The sequence below is a fragment of the Bemisia tabaci genome, unplaced genomic scaffold, assembly GCF_918797505.1.
Source record: "Bemisia tabaci unplaced genomic scaffold, PGI_BMITA_v3".
NCBI classification, from domain to species: domain Eukaryota; kingdom Metazoa; phylum Arthropoda; class Insecta; order Hemiptera; family Aleyrodidae; genus Bemisia; species Bemisia tabaci.
In genome coordinates, this window is record NW_027311742.1 from 522 (window position 1) to 19,251 (window position 18,730).

Sequence of the window (18,730 nt, forward strand, 5' to 3'; positions counted from 1 at the left end):
TAATGTGTATTTTAGTTAAAAATGCGGCTATCCCAAATTTAAGTTGAGGTGTATCGGAGTTAATTCAACATTGAGATGACTCTGTTTGTTTCATAATTCAAGTATTTTTGTATTTTAAGTCAAAAATGTAAAAAACACAGGCAAATATTCATCAATAGTCCGAAACTTTTGAAAAGGAAAAGTTTGTAACAAGGGTGCCATTCATCGGCTCGCCCAAAAAACTCCATGGAACCACTAATGGGCACCCATGCCATTGACTGGAATTAGCTGCAAATGATTGTACCACTTCGGGGCACCCCTGTTTTTAATGCTGAAAATCAATTTTAGCTCATTAAATTAGTAGAATTAGATTCAAAATATCACTAATACTGGTTCAAAAAGTCTTCAGCACAACAGGTTCAATGGAAAAAAATAAGAAAAATGATTTAGAGCTTGAGTTAGCTTACCTGAAACTTAAGGTTAATCTTCAGCTGTAGTTCCGAAAAAATCCACCACGTCGCGCTGCTAAAATCCGACTCCGAAATCAGTGATTATTTAAATATCACAATAGGTATCTTAAATTCTAAGACTCATAAGTTCTAGCAGCATACGTCTGGAATCCTTAGAAACAAACGCGAGCTTTGAAAGTCTAATAATAAAAGCTGTAAATTGATCCCAGTTTCTCTTACGGGATATCTGTAAGTGCGAGAGAGACAGCTCACGGTGGGAGAGAGATATCTGCCAACTGCTGAGAGCAATCAAGCGCGATTGGTTGCATCAAGGTCATCATGCTTAACCCTACTTTTTTCTGGGATCAAATTGCAGAGCTTCAGAAATGACTTTTCACGTTGTTTTTAGGGTCAATAGGAAGAAGAATGTTATAGCTAGAACTTATTTATCTTCGATTTAAACAGAAATTCCTTCAACTTTTATAAAAGCTCAAGGACTCACGTGGTGCTGTACGGACTCTAAAACACAGCGGTGGCGCCCCCTGCGCGGAGAAATTTCTTACTTCACGCAGCTGTAGATACACCTTAAGGAAACCACACTTTTTCTCAGCACCTGACTTCCTTAGGATTGTTTATTTTTCTTCTTCTTCCTCCTCCTTGCTGGAACTGTCAGCTGTTGTTGTTTTGAACTGCTATCTGGTGGATATTTTTTAAACAATTTTTTCTTTGCCACAAAGGTAACCCATGGCTTATTAATTACATATTTTCGCTGAGGGTGCCATTAACTGGTGCAGTGCCCAAAACTGGCACACTTACCTTATATATTCTCGCAAATTTTTGAGTACAATTTGTAAGAAACCAGAAATTTAGCGATCCAGAGAGCATCTGGTTTTTCAAGGGTATAAAGTCTACACATTTAGCAAACATTACCTATCTCTAATAATGTAGGCATGATTACAAAAAAAATTACATACCAATAATGACATGCATGTCACACAGTAGTAGTTTTTTGACGATTTCAACGCCAATGCCGCGAGCACCTCCTGTAATTACTGCTACTTCACCACTCTTTTGATATAAATCTGAAACAAAAAGAGAGTGATACAGTCCATTATTAGATCCTAACAGTTTCTTTCTTACAAATAGACACACGTCATTCTACCACTATGAGGATTTTCAGTCATGCTCATATCAAGTTTGAACTTAACAATCATGACATGACCTGTTAAAATACTTCCAGTGAAAATGCATCAATGTGTAATGCTTTTATATGATGTAGCACTGACACTATTAACTTAGGAGCACAAGAAGAGGCTCTACTTATTCCTGTTATCCTGCTGGCAAGTTTACAGTTTCGCTACTTAGTTGTGACATCTTGATGAATAAGAGCTAAACATTCCAAAATATTTTGGAGTTACTTCCACATGAACAATATCTCTATCTAAAAATCATAAAAATAATTTTTGTGCCCCTCACTTCACAAACTAAAGAGGAAGACAACAGTATCGTGATTCCTTACCAACGCGATTGGATCTCCGATGCAGCCAGTCATCAATTAAAGCCTTGCTTCCAAGAATATAGTACATTATTTGATACTTAAGTTTGTAAAAAAACTGCAGTAGATTCATGATTATTTCAAAAGAACTTTGCAACCCACTGAACGTTCACACTAAAAAGCTACAATTTTAAGTGAATGCTAAGGAAAAAAAGTTTGACAATGTATGTAACAATCAGAAATTGAAAAACAGATGAGCTGACATCTTGCGCAAGAGACGGTACGGATTCATATGAAATGAATGGGTGAAATAACTTTCTAAAGATCAAATAAAACTTTCACCGAACAAAATATCCTTATCAGTGCCGTCATGCATGCACGTAACCTAACTCGACAAAAACATCGCAAAATATAAACACGCACTGTTGCCGTTATGATGTTTATTCGGATAAAACCTTTAAATTTATTCAATTTATTATTCGCTTCTTGTAGAGTTTTTACTTACATGACGTAACTTCCGCTATTTTTTCTCTAGAAAAATAATTGGAAACTCAAATCATCGAGGAGTTATCTTTGATGTAAATAGAGAGGAGAGGTAGGAAAATTGGGTCAGTGAACTGGCAACACCGAATGAAGAGTTCTGAAATTTCGCCGCGAATTTCAAAGATGTGTTTCTGCCCACTGACTCTTCGATCTGAGTAACCGTCTTAAAAATGTTGGACATTTGTAAAAACGCTTAAAAGCATATCCGCTATCCTCCAAGTGTTAATATCAAATTTTAATGATAATGCAGTTGGAAATGTGTGACTTTTAAACTGCAAACCTAAAGAAATAGCAACTTGAAAGACAGAACTACTTGTCGGTGATATTCACTCTAAAACTTTCGAAGCTATTTAAAACCATATTTCTGATACAAATTTCATACAGTAATTCCCAATTCACTAAAAAATTATTTGACTTTTAAATATTTGAAGGAAAATTTCTAAAAATCTATGGGTAATCAATGCATCAATCTAGTGTCAAATCATTCTTGTCAATGAGTACTGTCGACCTACCGGAACTTTTTTTCCGCATTACGATCTACTTTGCCAATGATTGTTGGATACGTTTGATGGTTCAGAGTAAGCTTTGATGAAAAAAAAGAGGGGAAAGTGCAGAGGGATGATAGAGCCTTCACTGATATACAGCAAGTTGGGAGCAACTTAGCAGCTTGGATTTGAGTCAAATGAGCATGAAATAACCAGCATAAATTACTCCACTTTTTAAGTAACCATATTTTTCATACGATTTTAAGAGAGAGGTTCTGATTTTGCAAGACTTACGACCTAACCCATCAAAACTATCCAAAAAATTAATTGAACGCTAAAACACACTAATTAGCATGCTCAATGACAAAAATAATAAATGATACGCTAAAATGACACCCTTTTTTCAGAGAGAAAATATCACATTAGTCACATATATTAGAACTGCAGTCAAAAGCAATCTTTCGCCTCTAAAAATCCACATATCATTGAATTTTTTCAGAGGGTAAAACACCTCTTGAGTCTTCAGAAATTAACAGTGCATTCTGAAAATTCTTCAAAAATGACACTGAACTAAAAATGTTGAGCTAAAATCAGCCTCAGATCTGAAGTCTCTTTCACAATCTGACAAATTATCTTGGAAGTAGTGACTGAAGGAAAATACGATTATTGCGATTCTTTGATTTTCCTCTGCAACTTGTTTCTTAACTGAAAGATTCGTAATTTGGACGAGAATGTTGTTTCAATCAATCAATCGTAATAAAAGGAAAACCACAATTTTATTGTTGCGATACATCTAAAAATTTTACAAACTACTGCATAAACCTAAATTATCAGTCCCTGCATTTAAAAAAAGAAAATAAGAATAAATTTCTTACATTAAAACAGAATTTACGAGCATCATATTAGAGCTCATGAGGAAAATATAACCACCAAGATCATTCTGGAGGTAAGTTTCATTAATTTTTTCTGTGTAAAGATTACTCACAACTTGAGTGAATTGGCAATAACATACTTAGAAAATAACTCCAGCTTTACGCAAAATGAGAGTTTGAAATTTAGTCTCCATGTTCCAATGGAAGAAGGCTTTTTCTTGGTGCAATTTCAAAATTTAGGGATCAAAATCATTAAAGTAGTCATCCATTGGAAACATTTCTTTGAATGCAATTCTTCTTAGGCGAGGGAGATAAATCAATTCTATTAGGAATTATTTTTCTCTGCCAAACTTTCACATTGCCTACGACCTTTACATTTTAAGAATAGGCCATACAGGTTATAGAAAAAGTCACTCCCATTGCTCTGTAAGTGCCTCTTTTAAGTTCTGAAGGTTCTGTAATTAGTCCTCCAGGAACTATTAGTTTCCTGTTCTTGACCATTTCCTACAATGAAGAACAATTAATGGTTTTTGCACTATGAAGCCGAGTTTATGTATTACAAACATTTTTTCATCAACTTATTCTAAGTATGATAATTTTTGAGATGAAGACAGAAGTCTTACTTCTGGAATGGAGTTCTTGCATGCATGGGAGAGTTCCGACTTTGACCGTCAATCCTTCATAAAGTTTAGGGAGCAGTCTTATGGTGTTACTGGTAGTGTCAACCCTCAGGCTCAAAAAGAGGTCCTGAGGTTGAAGCAGTAATGGAGGAGCATCGCCACCTCATAAGATAGTCTAGGACTAGTTAAAATTTCTATGCAAGAGCAGAACTGATAAATTTAGCAGAATAGCCATCCCTGCAGTGTAAAAATGACCATATTGACACATAGAGAGACCCAACCTGATCGCAATTCTGCAAATGTATTCAACCTTATCTCTGCACTGAGGATTTGATTGGATCAGAGAGGCATTCGTGCATAAGGTAGTGGTGCTCTACTGATATGATCTCAACTATGGTTTTTTTCTATGGCTCTTGGGAATCACTTCAGAAAAAACCAGCAGCACTGCCGTTTTTCTCACAAAGCTTCACATGAAAGAAGACGATTCTAATGAAAATCTCTGCTGCATACAGGAACTCCAATAATTTCGCAAACAATTTTCCCTGGAGAAAACGACAGGGTAACTGTTAGACTAACAAGATATTACAGGAGACAACAACTCAAAAAATTATTTTTGCTGGACCGTGGGTGGAAGCTGCGCTGAGACAACTCTAAAATCAATTTGTAAGTGCCGCAATGAGTCATTTTCTTGCCATCACTGCGATGAGCTAGAATGATTCCTATGGTTTCCCTGGCTCCCAGCATTCACAATCAAGAAACTAATCAAATCACTTGCATTCTGTTTTGTGCATTGGCTCAGATATTTCCTGTTTAGATATTTTGCAGCAAAATATTTGTCTTAATATTTAGTTTATGTCTAGCCACGGCTATGATTCAACATTTGCAAGCTGGGAATGGTACAAGAGACTTCCACTAGTTCCAGTGTTACAAAAGTTACTTTGTTTATCATAAGGAACTTTCTACTTGATACAAATTTTAGACTATTCTAGATCTACATATAATAAAAACTAGTTTCTAACTTGAACTACCGATGGATTTTTTGGGTTGGTGTCACCTACAAGTAAATTGCACAAAGAACAAAGAAGAAAAACAGTACAGGGTTAAAATCATAATTATTACAACGGTGCATTCTGATTTCCACTGTTCTAGAAATACTTCAAAGAAACGTAACTGCGTCAATTAACAAAAAAGTCACTTTTGGGTTCAGTAAATTCTAATAGATACATCATAGTGCATCTCTGCTCCTCACCTAAGTGCATTTAAAAATCAAAATTCCACAGATCAATATTTTACAAAAACAAAAAAAAAAGAGTATGCCTAACTGTTCATCATTTTCTTTGATGAGGAAGAAACACAAATTACATTAAAGAGAAAGATAATTGATAATAATCACAAGGTTTTATTCGATCAGCATCACATGCTGATAGATTCACAGCACAAAACCTCTTATACCGACTTAGCCGATCGGAACCTTTGGAAAAAGGATGCCTCTTTATAATGGTTTCTCCTTGATATGGAGCAAGTAAGAATGGAAGAAGGATACTTGTTGGCGTGTCTAAGAACTGTAGATGAACTTTCGTACCCATATTAGGAACTTCAAGGTTTTAACAAAATATCACCATCATTGATGCTCAGGTGGAATGTTCGGTCTTGGATGTACGCGTGGTCTAGGTTAAAGGGAACTTTGTTCTTTCATAGTCTCTTGAAAATGTGGTGTCCACTACCGAACGTCCATCTATCAACGCGAGGTCAAAGATGGCAACCGGCATCCCGCTCTCTCTGGCTTCATGAAAATCTGGGTCGTGCCTTGTTCTTTTTCTTGAATAAAAGCCTTCCGTTTCAACAGAGTCTCTGTTGTCCTTTTTCCCTTGTCTGGGGACATGTTAATATGGCGACGAGGATTTAAAGAGTTGAATTCGCGTGTGTATTCCATCAAAAGTCAAGTCTAAGTCCAAGTCTTAGTCAGTGCAAATCTTATGCACGTATTGAATCATGCAGGAAGGCGCCGAGAACAATGTCAACGAGCTCTAGGTACAGTCTCTATTTCAGTACCTGCAACACTTCGATCCCTCTGCTGAGAAATTCACAGAATGGGTCGACCTGTTCAACCAGTTTTATTTCATTAACAATATTGCGGATGAGCCTGCCCCAGCGGCGCAAGGGCAACCCCCCCCCCCCCTTACAACCATAGAAGAGCTTTGTTTTTAGCTTACATAGGGCTGCGCTCTCATCAGTTATGAACGAGTAATTGTCTGCCACAAGCACCGCAAGATCTCCCTATCCTGGAGCTAGTAGCCGTATTGAAGTCGCATTATGAGCCGGAAAACTTGTTGGAAGCATCTCGATATCAATTCAACCAAAGATCTCCGAAGCCCGACGAAACAGTCCAAGAATTTATCACTGCCCTACAGGACTTAACGTCTAAGTGTAATTTCGGCCCATTCCTAGACGATTAACTATGGGGTAGGTTGGTGATCGGAATCAGAAGCGATGCCATCCGTCGCAAACTTCTGGCAACAGAAAACCTAACCTTTGCTCTAGCTAAGGCGAAAGTGATCCAGGAGGACATAATTAGTAACCAAGCCAAGGCCTTGTCCCAAGCTCTTCCAGTCAACAACTTGCATATTCAGCACAACTTCAAGTCATCGGACCGTAAGGGTCACCTTAAACGTCATCCAAGTCCTACGTCTCAGTTTACCCAGCTGTTGTATAGCTTTCACATTTCGCGCCATGTCAACTCCGCCTCTTGAGAAGGACCAATCGGCCCGCCTTTTTTCCATCCATGTTTGAACGAGTCCATTGTGTAGGGACAGTCTCCGTCGTCGTCTTTGAGGGTCTGTGCTTGTCTCCGCTGTCCTGTGTTCTTATACCAGAATAAAGTGTCTTTTCATCGTCCGAAATGTCTTCTTCCTTTCTTCGCAATTCAGCGGAAAGTCCGTTATAACATTGGCGACAAGGATATTCGGTTTTAGTCGTTCATAGTGGTCTTTCGTCAATCGCGCATGTCAGTGCTCGTCATACCCCAACCCGGTTTCGTCACGAGTTCGTCTCAAGTTAAAGAACAATCAACACCCGTACACAGTTAATATATCATAAACATAACAAAACTACATTATTAGTCTAATAAACAAAAAAATTTCCATCTTTTCATCATTTCATCTGTTTGTAGTTCTCAAGATGTGTCAAGGTGCAAGGGTGCCTAACCTCAACAATGGGACGAAGAAGAAAGAAACGTGCTTCAAGTTTGAGTGATTCTTCAGAACTTGACCTCCTACAGATATTTGGAGTCCCCACATCCAATGATTTTGATGATGTTTTAGGTATCATTCCTGTAAGTCCAACTTCAACCATGTCTAACCTGAAATTAAGTGCCTTTGATTCTCAGCAAGAGAACATCGTCGATTTCCTAGACCTATAAGAATCCTACTTCAATGTTTGCAAAATTGCAGAAGAAGAAAAAGTCGATCACTTAATTTTACAATGGACTACTAGACAAGGTAGGAATTTAAGCATTCTGATACGTGTTCGTTAACAATATTTTCACGTAGAACACGATTCGCGCAACGAAAATTACTGAAACCAACTCCTCACGAAGATATTAACGTTTCTTTTTCACATTGGTTACGAGGAATTTAGACTGCCCGCTCACAAGAAACTCAACGCTCCACGTGAGTCAAATCGCGCAGTACAACGGTTTCGGCAAGCTTTTTAATCAAGCATTGTTCATTTCCCAGCATGTGTTATTCAAAATATAGGCAATTTACTATAGCTGAGGCAAAGTGTCAAGATTGAGGTTGCCAGATTTTTATATCGCAGAGACTGTCATGATAACGTTTAGCGCGCGATGTGAATCACGTAGAGCATTGAGTTTTCATGAGCGGGTGGTTTGAATTCACGCATCAAGAATCATTAAATATCATTGTGTGGAGTTGATTTCGGTAATTTTCGTTGTGCGCATCGTGCTCTACGTGAAATTCTGGTTAAGAAACATGTATCAGAACGCTGAAGTTCGTACCTTGTCAGTGGTCCATTAACTCCAGAACAGTTTCAAGTATTAAAAAACCGTCTAGCACCTAAATCAGTTAAAGACGCATCCTTCAGTGATTGTGTTATAAATCTCAAAGAACATTACAGTCCGACATTGCTGAAACATTTAAATTTCACTCATGTAAACAGATTCAAGGTGAAAAGCTTCCTGATTTCATCGCTGAATTGAAAAATATGTCTCTAAAGTGTGACTTTGATACTCATCGAGATAGAGCTCTTCGAGACCAATTAATCATTGGTCTGAATGACAGTCGAATGATAAAGCTGCAGTCTCCACAACCCAAGCAACAGTGTTTCCGCTGTCCTAGAAAGCACAATCAAGCATCATGTCCTGCCAGGAATTGGCGATGTTTCTGGTGCAAGAAAGTTGATCATACAGCCCCCAAATGTCCTACCCTAGTAAACCAAATTGAGGAGGAGTGGTCAAAACAACCCAACCAATCTACAGCATCTCCACCCAACCAACAGGATGAAGCTCTCATCAACTTCCTGCGGAACCCAAACCAGCACTTCTCGTTGGTCAAACATCTGTGTGAAACGTCTGCAGAGGACACCACACCAAACAGAGCAATGTTACTTCAAAATTAAGCAGAACTTATTCAGTAAAAAAAAAATTAAAGAAATGAAAAGAAAAAAAAAAAACTCTCCAGGATTTCCAAAAATGAACCTCCTGGCCTTGACTTGAAGTAATCTTAAGAAAGGTAATGGCTGAAAGTCATCAATTCATTGATTATAGTGGTAAAGAAAATTCATCAGATTGAAAAAAAATAAAGGAGATTCATACTTGCTACACACAAATTCTTAAATTGAAATCATCGAACAATCATGATCTATCTACAAAGAGTTTTGAAAAAAGTTGCAATTAGTCCAGATGTATGTTAGATTGGAATATGAGCACTAGACTTTCAAAGAGTTAAAAGAAATATCGACAATAAGGCGTTAAGTCGAGGCTGGTTGAAACCACTCAAGACCTAAATAAACTTCTTGACATGAGATTTTGAATGCCTGAAGTTACATTTCTCTGGTTGAATTCACTTTTTATAGGTGGCACTTGACACAAAATAGGTCTACAAGCGATTTTTTTCTTTTTCCAGAAAATAAAAACTATGATCTGCCGTAGGGCAAGTTTAAGCATTTCACCACTTTCCACCATCTTCCGAAGTTTACTTCAAGTGATGTGAAGCTTCATCTACATACACTAGCCTCAAATAGTATCATTGTCTATTTCTATCAATTGTGGGTGTTTTCTTTGATATACACAAGTCTCCTTGCCACTCAGAAAACAGAGAAATTCTTTCTTTAAACAACTCCTCATAGATAGATAATTTTTGCTTGATGCTATCCAAAGGTGTCCCTTTTTTTCGCAAAAGAACAACAAATACCCAAAAAAGCCTAACAGGAACTAATAACTGTCAAAAAACGTCAAGGGATTCCATAGCGGCTGCCACAATTACAAAAAAATTTGTTCAAATTTCACAAGTGCAGAAATGGGGTCCTCCTTGTGCTCGAAGAATATTGATATCTACATGTTCTAAATAAGCGCTGTTATAACCTCTTCACCATTCCATGGTAGTAGATCATATCAAAGGCTGACCTTTCATTTCAAAAACACTAAAATGAACTGCACTTTTGGACTTTGACTCTGCACAAACCTAAAATGCTTCTTGGTTAAGTAACCTTTTTCTTAAGACTGGAATATACTTCTTGCAGCTTTCATTTTAACCAATGACTTCTCAAAATCTTCCATACAAAGTGGACTTATTCTTATGTTGACAAATTCTGCGTCTCCGGAAGGACGTTCACTTTTACTACTTGGTGATTTTGACGACTGACTAGAGGATAAGTCTTTAGAAGAGTCTTCTTTGCTTTGATTCCTCGAATCAAAAATGCCACCGTTTTCTTGGCTCCTGAAACAGAAAGGAGAGAAAATATTTACATGTTAAAAATTGAGTTAAGAGAACTTTTATGACTGATAGGAAAATAATAATAAAATTGGGATAAGGATTTCTAAAAAAAATCAGTTTGGTGAATTTATTTTTCAAATAAAAAGGAGAGCTTGAGCACAAAATATAGTGATTCATTAGAGGTGTCGTCAGATAAGTTGACATTTCCTTACTTTCGATTTGCAGGCGTTTTCACGTCACTACCATCCAAATGAAAACATCCGATTCTCGCAGAAGGGAGAACACAAGCTTGGATAGGTTTTTTAATACTTTCAAACTTTGTAATACTTTAATTTTTAGCCACGCAGAAATCACAACCACATAAAAGTCACGAATCATAACTGATAAGTGGTTTTTCTATGATACGATCATGAAACGGATGTTTTTGAGGTGGATAGTAGCGAACGACGCTTTGTGCAGAGATGTAAATTCGTTGTCTGTGCCTGCAAATCTAAAGTAAACAAACGGGAACTTATCTGACAACACCTCTACTTCGAAATCACCAATGTTCAACAAATATTGGAGAAAAGGTGATAATACAGATTAAAAGTTAGCTTGTGCAAATAAGTTGAATTCCTGAACAATGATGAGGTCAGAAAATCTACCCTCCGGTCAGAAAAAGCCTTTTTCAGTGAGGAAAAGTACAGAGAAGAACGAAGAGAAAATTACGATAGAATCACTCACTTGACATAAGATTGGAAAGCTTTCTGATTCCTAGTGCTCACTGCTTTACGGCACAATTCATACAAATCTGAGCACGAAAAACCATCAGTTTTTGTTGCCAATACATCTAAACTAACGTCAGAAGCTAGTTGCTCGCCTTTCAATGTAAGGCCTAGTACTTTCTGCCTTTGTGTTGTTGACTGTAAGAAAAAGAAAGAACAAGTTTGACAGATTAAGCAGAGAATTGACAATCAATTTAACAAAAAAATAATGAAAGAAGTTAAGGATAAAAATATATTGAAATGAGTAGTGAGAATTCAAAAGAGTGTTGAAAAGGAAAGTAATAATCAACAACTTCTTCAATGATTTTAAATATGATGATGTAAAAAACCATGATTTTAGTTATTCTTACAAGTCGGATTTGATAAATTTCTTTTGAAAAAGGAACTATAATATTGCGAAAAATTACAAAAAAATCACAAATTACAGAATGCAATTTTTTTTGGGCAAAAATTTGGATTACAACGATTTTCAAAAAGAAAAAAGAAAACACAAGTGGATTTCCTGGTCACCCTTATTCTTTTCGCAGGTCTTCCATTTTCTGCTCACCTGACTTAGTCACTATTTGCTAATTTATGGATAGATTTTCAAAATACCATTAAGTAACATGCTAAACTAAGTCATTCTGCGTAATTAATTCAGATTGATCGATCCTTTGACTGGATTTTGCTTTAATAGGTTCAATTTACTGAACCTGGTAGGTTTGGTAGGTCAGTGACATTTTATTGCTTCAATAGAATGTACTGCGTTCGCAGAGCCCACAGTAATTTTTGTTTATTGCCACACCTTCAAGAAAAATTCAACTGAAGTGCACTAAAACTGAGCAGCAGAAAACACAGTACAATAAATAGGTGTTGACAGATGGTCTCGTCAAAAAGATCAACAATCTTACAGGGATAAACAGAAGAAGGTGTTCTTAAACCGGTCTCCTCTTAATTTTTTCGAAGATGCTCATTGCTCTCTCCTGACCTCTACCACTTACAAGGGTATTCATTGAGCCATCCCTTGCCTAATGCATATTCCAGCATTTGTTCTATTGTTTCGAAACAGGTCTTAGCAATGCACATGCAGTTCATTCCTTGACATGTTTTTTACCTTCTGCAAAAAAGGAAGCATGGTGTCTCACGTCCAAAACAGCTTTCAGGGATTTTTTAACATTTTATAAATCACTGAGAAGCTTACATATGGAGGATTCAAGTCCATAAAAAATTTAGAATTGGAAATTCTACACTTAGTTCCCTTTCACATAACTACATCCAGTTTTGAGTGCCCGAAAGATATAAACGCTAAAATTAAGGAATAATTGAGAATACAGGATTTGGTTGCAAAATTTTAATTACTTCATCTGAGAGTGCTCGAAGAGCTGATGCTGCAGTATCCTATACTTTTTTTCTGGAATAGAAAAAAAAAGTATAAAAACAGATTTAAAAGTTAGAAAATGCACAGCCTGGTGATGTCATCTGGCAGCATTTCCCCACATAAACCTACACTTTTCTCCATTTAAACACATAAAATGTATTTCAGCAGAATAGATCATTTTGTCTTTTTTCCTATAATAATTGTTCAATTCATAAACCAAGGGTATCCTCGTGTTCAATTCACTTAGTGGTTTATACTTCGGCACGAAATTCATCAAATTTCAGACACCTGCAAATTCTCCATTGTGAACAAAAGCAAAAATTGTAATACTTATATAGTGCCAACAGGCACCAAAAATAATCTTCGACAGTTTAAGAATCAACCCTGCTACTTACAGGGTAATCAATGAAAAATACAGTTGGCATACGGCGTAAAATTGCAGCATCAATGTCCGAAGCTCGGTTCGTGGCACCCATTACAATTACAGTGCAGTTGGGATCCGTGAGTAGACCATCCCAGAATGACATGAACTGAGCCTTCATCATTGCAGTTGCCTCATGATCTTGGGTCGTTCTGCTCCTCAAAAACGAATCTAAAAATTAAGAAAAGAACATTGAATTCAACTTGAGTGGCAAGAATAAGAAATGCTGAGGTTTATTTGCTTTTTCTCTTCATAACTTCTTCTTAACGCTTCTTTTTAACTGCAAATACCCTCAAGTGGGTAATCCTGTAACTAGAGCCCCATCGTCATTTGTCCTTACTTAACAAACAGCCCCAAACAATCATTGTTGAAACCACTATACTCAGGTTAGGGGTGCCTGACCAAGAATCGAACCGAAAACGTTCTAATGACAGGGCCAACGCTACGACTTCTACGCCGCAGGCCAATACACCCAAAACGAAATGGAAATTAAGGACTTCCTAGAGCTCAACAAGTACTTTAGCCAAGTTTTCCAGTGACTTAAAACATGAACTGCAAGGACCTTTCCAAACTTTTGAGCATTTGAGTACTTACAACGGAAGCAATAGTAGGAAAATTGTTCATGTTTCAAACCAAAATACACAGCTACCTAGTTTGCTGACCAGTGCATAATATAAATAGATGTTAGGCCTTAAAAAGACCCAAAATTCTGCTGGCGAATCAACATCCATGAATGTTTACAGACTTTTTAAGGGCTTTCAACTTAAAATGGAAGGATTTTTCAAGACTCTTGGGGTTCAATTAAGGATTTTCATAAACTTTTACAGCAAGTGTAACAAGGGCTTCATTTCAGGAGAGAAGGTAATAATTTTTCTTGTGATCCGCCAACTGAGCACTTTCTGCACCGTCGCACAATTCCTTGACTCATAAGCTTTCCCAGACTGCTGGAAACCCTGAGTATAGTTCTTCTCTCCCAGTAAAGCAAGTAAAAAGGTTTACAGAAACTTACCGATTTCATCAATGAATATGATACAAGGCTGTAGTTTTGTTGCAAGAGTAAATACTGCTGCTGCAATTTTTTGACTTTCTCCATACCACTTGTCAGTCAGAAGGGAAACTTCCAGGTTAATAAAGTTTGTGCCAGCTTCACGAGCCGTTGCTTTTGCTAACAAAGTTTTTCCACAACCAGGAGGCCCATGCAAAAGAACTCCTGTAAAAAATTTTAAAAGAAAAGGGTTTAATAGCTTTGAATTCCAATAGACTAAAATATGAAGTTGAAATGTAGAGTACATAGGTATCTTTTTCGAAACAAAATTTGCTTCCATTCTTCGATTCCTCACCAAAAGCAATTCAATTTGCGAAAATACAGAAAGTTATCGAAGTGACAATTTTTTTTCAATTTCAAAATTTACTGTCCTTCCCTAAACTTTTCAAGGTTATAGAGCAGAAAATGTCCTAACTCTTCAATGACTTTCAATGGTTTTTCTTGGATAATTTTTCAAAACCATGCTCTTTACAAAAAATGTTCCATGTGAAGCCTCGTGAAATTGAAAAAATTCAAAGATGCAGGGGCAGAGGTTTTGATTCTTGTCAATGGTGTAAAAGCGGTAGAAAATTATTAAATAATTTGGTCGGAGAATAGAAAGTCAAGGTTCTTTGACGGAATTTCCTGACTTTCCAGGGTTTTCAATGACTTTCTTGACAATTGTCATCCTGCTTGATAATGAATAAGGCAAAAAAATGAAATTATTATAGCTAACAATTAAGAATCATGATTCTTTGTCAAGTATTTTATTTATGATCTACATTTTCATTGAAGCACTGCATTGAGGCATCTTGAAGCAAAGAGAGCAAAATGGACGGTGTTCTCTTGGCTTCAAGATGTGTAATGATTTGAAAAGGGAAAGTTGTGTAAAGAAAAGAATTGACCTTTCGCATGACGTTTAGCAGTCATCATACAGAGCAGAAGTCTTAGATCGGTTTGAGAAAAAGAAAAAAAAAGCAGAAAAATTATGAGAGCCATATCAAACAGTGGCGAGGCTTGAATGTTCAACTATCGATATTTTCCCATTTGAGACAATGGTAAAGAATTGATTATTGGGGTGTTCGTTGCAAACACCCTGTTCATCGATCCTTTTCTATGGGGTTAAATGGCAGATGAATCGATACATCGCAATACACGCCAGGCCACTGATATCAAAACTTGCCTTTTGGAGGTCGAGTGAGTCGAGATTCCGGTCTTGCTCTCATTAATTTGATAGGATAAATAACACTATATTTTAGTTCTTCAATGATATTATCTAAACCAGCAACATCATCCCAAGAAACAGGAATGTCATTAGGTCCAACCAAATTGGCAGCTACCATCATTTCATGATCATTTAACTGAAAGTTAAAAGAAAATAAGAGTATGAGAAAAAACAAGGAAAATAACAGCAAGCAAATGTTTTCGAAAGTTCCTGAGAAATGGCACAATTTATTTCGCTACAGGGCTATTTGTAGAGCCTGTCGCAGCAACTTTGAAAAATTATAACTCAGCAACTGATCGTTCTCCTGACAAGTGCTTCAGCTTATTTCAAGGAGAAAAACAAGGACTTTCTTTTCCATACACAAATGTTACATTTTCTGCAACCCCTCACATTGAAAAATCTTAAATTAAAATTCTTCAAAATATTCAACAAGCCATAACTTCGTCAAAAATCAACCGATTGTCAATTTCTTATACTCGATAAAAAGATTCTATTATGCTCCTTCATTTAGAAACAAGTTAAACTCAATACCTGCAACCGTTTAAAAGTTATGCCCAAAACTTAATTTTTCTTTGACGCCCCCCTCCTCCCAAGAGGGGCTGGATCAAAAAATCTGCCATTTTAAAACTTCTCTAACAAAACTAGAGGTATGAAATGATTCCGCTTTGGGCCCGATTCTAATCGGAGCGACATATACCTCTTAGCCCATTTTTTCTTCCTTCAGCACAGAAAAGAGAAGATGTAATATGAAAAAACAAATTAAACTTACGTCGGTATCTGTTTTCATACCCAGCCGTTTGAGATTTGCAAGAGCCTGAGAAAAAAAGAAGAAAGGAAATAAAGATAAAGAAGCTATCTAAAAAAAAAAATAATTTAAGGTCACTCAAAATGGTGATCAGTAGTTGAGAGGCAGAAAATTTTGGAAATGGAAGGGAAACAAAACTTTGTGGAAAATTGAGACCTCAGAGAGATTGAAATTTTGAGGTTTGTCAGAAAGAATAAAATGATAGGTTGTAACCTGGCATTAACAAGTGAAAACGGCAGACAGCAACTTAGAGGATTCTAAAAATGCGCAGAATTTAAGAATTTACAGACTAATACAAGGAACTTGGGAGAGTGCCGACTATTTGCAGATTTTTTGCAGAAAATTCAAACTTTTTGTAGAAACTTTAAGGTCATGCACATTTTGCAGAGATTTATTGTGATTTTGTTATATTTTCCTGGCTTAAAAGCTTGCATGTTCAGTTTTGTAGATGTTTGCAGACTACATTATGGATCATGTTAAAATTCAGGTGTGGATATAATGGGAAAATGCAGATTATTGGTGTATTTTATCTTGATTGGTTTGGATAATTTTATAGACTTTTTACCACTTCGGCAGAGTGTATGCAGATAATTTGGTAAAATTGATGTAGACTATATACAGATCTTTGGGTGCTTCTTTCGAGTGATTTTTACAAAATAGGAGCAGCAGCACTGCCTGCAAGAAACCGCCTACACTTCAGAATTTGATGCGTCCTGGACAAAGATAGCAGAAGGTTTCAAGGCCGCCCAAAGGGAGGACAAACAGAACTTCTGTCCTAGAGCCACGGCTTACCAGGGTCAAACTGGCTCTAAAATTTTTGAGGTACCACAGAAATTTGTCAATCTATCTCGGAACAACTTGAGTGAGGTTTCTACCTTCTTTCAATACCACTTTTTCCAATTGCTTAATTTTTTTTCTTTGATATATCATTGCAAAATTTCATCTGAAATTGTACGTAACTTTAGTGACTCAGGAAATTGAAAAGTTGGGTACTTTGGCGTCACAATTGCAGTTATTCAAAAAGTTCAAAATTGAGTTGAGAAGACTTACTTAAAAATTCAATTATTTAAATTTTTGAGAGGAGGTAAGTGCCTCCAGAACTCTCTTATTTCAAGTAAGAGGGTTTCTCCCCGGGGGCCGGTCACTTAAGTTGGTCCATTTGTCTCAAATGCAGCATCCATATTTTTTTTAGCAGGATATCTCTTTAAGGGAAAATTGTGTTCAAATGAGCTTTTTCCCTCTGCATTGAGATGGCCATTTATAAGCTAAATTGTAATGCACACCGGCTACACCACAAACTTTCTATCTAAACGACTCATGTGCCTACCGCAATCAGTTTGCATATTAATTTTAAGTAGTCCTGAAACATTTCAAAGATGAAAACATAAGATATACACCTTCTTCTTGGCTTCCTCCTTCTGCTTCTTTGTTGGATCTATTTTGTGTAACATCCATTTGAATGCGACAAAGGACACAACTGTGATCAGAGAGAATCTGATGATCAATAGGCCTAGTTCCCTTTGGGTCAACGTATCACTCATGGTGTGGCGTTCTGATTTCTTTACTTCAAGTCCTTACTGTGAAAAAAAGAATATAATTAGGCAGGGGTGTCACATGCATTATTTCAAGGCAATAGAAAGTTATTTAAAATCAATGAAGATTTCATTTCACTTACCAACTTGACCTCATTTGAAAGATTTCAAATGCCATTTGAAATCAAATTGTGTGTCATATACTATAATACCATTATGTGCCATCTGTGGCATTCCTCTTAACTTAGTTACAGATTCTAGAAACTTGATTTTTAAGACTCTGACAAGTACTCAGGTGTTCTACAATATCATACATATTAGAAAGATGAAATCCAAGACTAAACTTGGTTGACTCTAATATATGCCTATGTTCGTTAATATTTTTCACCCCTTGTGCTTAGACTAACTTTTCACAATGAATCCTAGAGATTTAAATTTCTTGCTCTGTATTACTGTGCTATGAAACTGAGCTTTGTGGCGACAACAACCTGCAAAAACTGATGTATCAGATGAACCTTGAGGTGACTTAGGTACCTTCAAGGCACTTTGACTCCATCAACTCGAGTGCACACCGGACGGGTTACGACACTTCCGGAATGCATCAGAAGATATACCATCGAGATACTTTCATTCATTACCAATTCAAAACTTACGACAGGAGAACTTCCATCCCAATCATAAAAAATTCTGACTCTTATGGCATGAACTCAACCTCACGTTGCGGCGGAGCGCAGCATGGAACAGCTCTTCACCGAGATGTTTATGTTGGACGTTCAGGTCTTAATTTATCGTCACCGCAATACTAATTTAAGACTTCCTGAGCCCACAGATGAGAAAACAAAATTGATTTAACCAAGAATTCATAGTAAATGATCGAGTGTACTTATTAGAATGTTACTCGTGTTCATAACCTAATGAAGTAGTTTCGAAGTGCAAGTAACTGGAGAAGAAAATAGGCATTAAAAATTGATTTTCGAGAATACCCCGTGTAGTAGAAACTTACGTGCAAAAAAAGGAGCCAACTATCCAAAGATTTCAAAGCGAGATGAACAATTAATGAATACAAAAATTGCTTTTATCTACTAGCTTGCCTCATGTTTGTGAGCAATGAGCAATGTGAGTGAAGTGAACAACATTGAATATACCTTTTCCACCGATGAGTGAGGTTAGGTTTTCAAAAAACCTAATACACTATACACCTAACCTCT

The 18,730-nt window shown here is 36.7% G+C and overlaps 2 protein-coding genes across 2 annotated transcripts; both read right to left on the reverse strand.

The window, feature by feature from the left end:
* Positions 1 to 1,379: 1,379 nt before the first annotated feature.
* On the reverse strand, positions 1,380 to 2,325 carry LOC140225799 (polyprenol dehydrogenase-like). The gene is made up of 2 exons (XM_072305727.1): positions 1,948 to 2,325; positions 1,380 to 1,510 (listed from the first exon to the last, which is right to left on the reverse strand). The coding sequence occupies exons 1-2, from the start codon at positions 2,054 to 2,056 to the stop codon at positions 1,395 to 1,397; spliced, it is 225 nt and encodes a 74-aa protein (XP_072161828.1). The 5' UTR covers positions 2,057 to 2,325; the 3' UTR covers positions 1,380 to 1,394.
* A 1,383-nt stretch (positions 2,326 to 3,708) lies between these two features.
* Positions 3,709 to 18,680, reverse strand: LOC140225793 (outer mitochondrial transmembrane helix translocase-like). Its single transcript, XM_072305721.1, has 8 exons — positions 18,526 to 18,680; positions 17,388 to 17,567; positions 15,955 to 15,999; positions 15,144 to 15,321; positions 13,946 to 14,146; positions 12,911 to 13,107; positions 11,118 to 11,296; positions 3,709 to 10,397 (listed from the first exon to the last, which is right to left on the reverse strand). The coding sequence occupies exons 2-8, from the start codon at positions 17,529 to 17,531 to the stop codon at positions 10,175 to 10,177; spliced, it is 1,167 nt and encodes a 388-aa protein (XP_072161822.1). The 5' UTR covers positions 17,532 to 17,567; positions 18,526 to 18,680; the 3' UTR covers positions 3,709 to 10,174.
* Positions 18,681 to 18,730: the final 50 nt, after the last annotated feature.

Excerpts from the sequence above, each read along its gene's own strand:
- LOC140225799 (XM_072305727.1), bottom strand. The coding sequence starts at position 2,056 with ATGAATCTACTGCAGTTTTTTTACAAACTTAAGTATCAAATAATGTAC. Across the intron at positions 1,511-1,947 it reads TCGGAGATCCAATCGCGTTG|ATTTATATCAAAAGAGTGGT; the intron begins GTAAGGAATCAC and ends TTTTTGTTTCAG.
- LOC140225793 (XM_072305721.1), bottom strand. The coding sequence starts at position 17,531 with ATGAGTGATACGTTGACCCAAAGGGAACTAGGCCTATTGATCATCAGA. Across the intron at positions 15,322-15,954 it reads GTATGAAAACAGATACCGAC|TTAAATGATCATGAAATGAT; the intron begins GTAAGTTTAATT and ends TTTAACTTTCAG. Across the intron at positions 10,398-11,117 it reads GCTTTCCAATCTTATGTCAA|GAGCCAAGAAAACGGTGGCA; the intron begins GTGAGTGATTCT and ends TTTCTGTTTCAG.